This window comes from Rhincodon typus, chromosome 9 (genome assembly GCF_021869965.1).
Source record: "Rhincodon typus isolate 14 chromosome 9, sRhiTyp1.1, whole genome shotgun sequence".
Classification (NCBI taxonomy): domain Eukaryota; kingdom Metazoa; phylum Chordata; class Chondrichthyes; order Orectolobiformes; family Rhincodontidae; genus Rhincodon; species Rhincodon typus.
In genome coordinates, this window is record NC_063340.1 from 91,233,393 (window position 1) to 91,237,289 (window position 3,897).

Genomic DNA, 3,897 nt, shown 5'->3' on the forward strand with positions numbered 1-3,897 from the left:
TGCATGAGTTTTTCAACAAAAAGGTTCAAAAGGTATTCCAGAGATTTGAACACATAATTCAAGCAGTTCTATCAGAAGGGAATTGCCACCCTGTTGGAAGATAGGTACTGAGGGAGCACCACACTGTCAGGTTCAGTATTGAAGGAAACCCACGCAGACAAGGGGAGAATGTGCAAACTCTACACAGACAGTTGGCCAAGGGTGGAATTGAACCTGGGTCCCTGGTGCTGTGAGGCAGCAGTGCTAACTACTGTGCCACCATGCTGCCCAAACTGGGCATACTAATAGTTCCTGGTTTCATCATGGCGTGCCTCCTAACTAAATAAAATAGGAACAAAACATCTGACAATCTATAGGTTTACAGCCACTTACTGGTCTTGTCAGTTGTTCGTTCTGCCTGCTTTCTTTGCCACAATGATGTATGAGCCTCTGATTCAACCACTTATTCCTTGTGACTGCTGAGATTACTGCTCTGCTCCCCAGTTCAATAATCAGTAAGCTTCAATCCTACAAGTATTTTAACTGAGTTGCAGAGCTTATAACAGGCAAGGATTGTTCCATTCTAAGTCACAATGCAATAATTTAATAGAGACTTTCCAAACAGATCACTGTACAAGCTTTGTAAAGATGTTTGGTTTGGAGAAGGTAGCAGATGTTCTTTCTTTCCCCCATCCCGCTTTACCGTGACAGGTACCTGACAGGTGACACTGCTCTGGATCTGTGATGTCTGACTTTGAAAGGGTCACACAAAGTAATTTCCCATAGATTGGGATCCTATCAGCAACATTCCCAAATGCAGATTTCCCACAATCTAGGTTGAGGTTCCCTCATGCTGGGCACAACAGCAGCACAGAGGAAGCGCTAAGATTAACAATGCACCCATTGTTTGTGGGTGCTATTTAACTCGCTGATTAATTGAAAGCAATATTATCTACCAATTATTGAAATAGTTAAACAGTCAGACTGTTCTTGAAACACATTAGATACCAGCCTCACCTTGAGTACCGTATACACTAATTCTCTGACTGGGGGTCAGTTTAACTTAGTTGGCTGGTTTGCAAAACACATTGATACCAATAATGTGGGTTCAATTCCCCGGCTGAGGTTACCATTCTCTTTCTCAACCTCTTCCCTCACCCGAGGCAGGATGACCGTCGGGTTGAACCGCCACCAGTCATGTCTCTCTAATGAGACGGCAGCCCCATGATTCAGTGACTTTACACTAATTCTGATAGTTTCCATTCTTAGTGTCAGGCTGGAGAATTCAACAATGACTTCATCATCATACCACTAAACTCTGATGGTTGATGTTACCTGTACAGCCAGTACTGTAAACTGTTCATAACCCCATTACACTTTTGGAATCAGATATTTCTTTGGCCAAAACCATCTCTCCGAATCACCAAAAACACAGATTTGCAATTACTGTGTTTGAAACAACTCCCAATTCTGCACTACATTTCATAATTTAATCCTATGAACTGCTCAAAAAGTTTTGCATAACTCCAAATGTTTTGCCTCATTCTTTTGGCCCCTCCATCTAGTTCTTATCCCAACTCATCCACGATCAGCACAAAACTCTTGACGACACCACCACCCCCCTCCACTTCATCCACAATCCTAACGATGTTCATCTGATTACTTTCTGCCCTTGGATACATATATGATGTCTATTCTCTATCCAGAGTAGAGAATAACTAGCAACAGAAACAGGTATGAAATTATTCAACCCTAAACCAGGCATCAGGCTGCATGACAATCAAAGCATCAAAATCATTTCAGCTGCAAATACAATGAAGCCCTACAATTTCTAATATCCACCAGCTTCTCATTCGATGCTCAGGATTCTTCACCAGAGTTCTCAGACCCCTTCACCATATCCTCATACCCTGCTGAGATTTCTCCTCATTTTCACCTGCCTGTTCCACTCTAGTGGGTATGAATGTTAAAAACCCAGCACTCTTTAAAGAGTGGAAGTTTTCCAGGTTCCTAATCAGCATGCTTTCCGCAACCAGCAGATTAGCTCCTCATTCATCACATTACTATGCTCTAAATGATATAAAATTTGGAAATCCAAATGTTTTTAAAGAAATAAATGAAATCCAACACTCAATGATCCTAGTCAAACCTGTCAATTAAAGTCTGACTTGAGGGCAGGTGCTCCTGTCAATCAATGCTGCTGCTGGCATTGGGATACGCACTGATATGTCTATAAAACGTAGGGCCTTAGGCTGCAATATGGCAGTTTCAGGTCTTGAATATGATCAGGAAGTGCAGGTAAATATGATGTTGGGGCTGGAACAGGTATGGTGATTTGGGCTGTATCTGGTTTTTGAAGTGGAAACATTTGATAGTCTTGAGAAGATAAAGGCTGTTCCAATTGGTGAGCGGCTTCACATCAATACCTGCCATGACTGTATGGTGAGGAGGAATGTTCCTACCATTAGGTATAAAGACACAAAGTAGAACACTTTAAACCTTCAGACCTGTGCTTATAGGTATATCAAATCTTTACATCGATATATATAAATAAGCCAATGTAAAACGGAAGCAGGAAAGCCACACAGACGAGGAGGGGTAGAGGTGAGACCACTTAAATCACTACAGGCCATACAACATATACATTAGGATATTAAAATCACTCAGACTGTTTTCATAGAACGCACCTTCAGAGGCTAATGTATTGTAAAATCAACAGCCAATGCAGGAGACGGAACAAAGCAGAATTAAACAAATGAACACAGCCTATGATTGTCCTCCTTCGGTTGGTGCAGGCTGCAGGTCACTGGCCCTCATCAAGGGTTTGGGCTGAGCTACAGTGCAGGTTGTAGTTTCTCCTCAACTGCATTCAAAATCAAGTTTGAGATTCAGACCACTAGGTGTGAGATCATTCCAGACTCGTGCCCTATTTTGTCCGAGAAAACTGCAGCAGAGACAGAAAACAGTTGGAGTCATTGCTTGGTTACCTGCCCATTCTCAAACTTTTGCCACACATACTGAGACTGTACTTTGAGGTCTTTGTTTTCTTTGTATCCTCAAGTACCCTGCTCCTGACTGCGCACCTCTCCTGAGCCTTGCTGTTACAGTGAATGGAGCCCTGGGCCAGAGTGATGTGGTGTGAGTCCTCATGCATTCTCCACCACCTGATGAGGCAGAGTGACAGATGAGCTGTTGATGAAGGAGCCTTGCTTCTCTCGACCTTTCATGAAATAGGTGATGAGCTCGCCTTTGCCCTTGACATAGACAGGACCACGCCGTGCAAAACGGAATCCGTAATCTTTCAGCACCAGGTATGTCTCCTCGACGACCTACAAATAGAGAGGTAAGAATGTGAAGGTCGAGGGAGCTGAAACCAACAAGCTCCAGCTCACCGTAACACAAACCACGATTCACTGCCCCACACACAGCACCAAGCTGCACCATTCACTGCAACACACAGCACCAAGCTGCACCATTCACTGCAACACACAGCACCAAGCTGCAGCATTCACTGCAACACACAGCACTAACCTGCACCATTCACTGCCCCACACACAGCACTAAGCTGCACCATTCACTGCCCCACACACAGCACCAAGCTGCACCATTCACTGCCCCACACACAGCACCAAGCCACACCATTCACTGCAACACACAGCACCAAGCCACACCATTCACTGTCCCATACACAGCACCAAGCCACACCATTCACTGTCTCATACACAGCACCAAGCCACACCATTCACTGTCCCATACACAGCACCAAGCCACACCATTCACTGCCCAACACACACAGCACCAAGCCGCACCATTCACTGTCCCATACACAGCACCAAGCCACACCATTCACTGTCCCATACACAGCACCAAGCCACACCATTCACTGTCCCATACACAGCACCAAACCACACCATTCAC

General features: G+C 44.5%; 1 protein-coding gene across 2 annotated transcripts in view; it reads right to left on the minus strand.

Annotated features, from left to right (window-relative positions):
* Positions 1–2,195: 2,195 nt before the first annotated feature.
* The window catches only part of adcy3a (adenylate cyclase 3a), a 102,862-nt gene continuing 101,160 nt past the window's right edge, over positions 2,196–3,897 (minus strand). For both annotated transcript variants that reach the window (XM_048601290.1, XM_048601289.1), the window contains exon 21: positions 2,196–3,308. In XM_048601290.1, the coding sequence (XP_048457247.1) occupies positions 3,126–3,308 (183 nt within the window). In that variant the 3' untranslated portion in view covers positions 2,196–3,125. The remainder of the gene's footprint in view (positions 3,309–3,897) is intronic.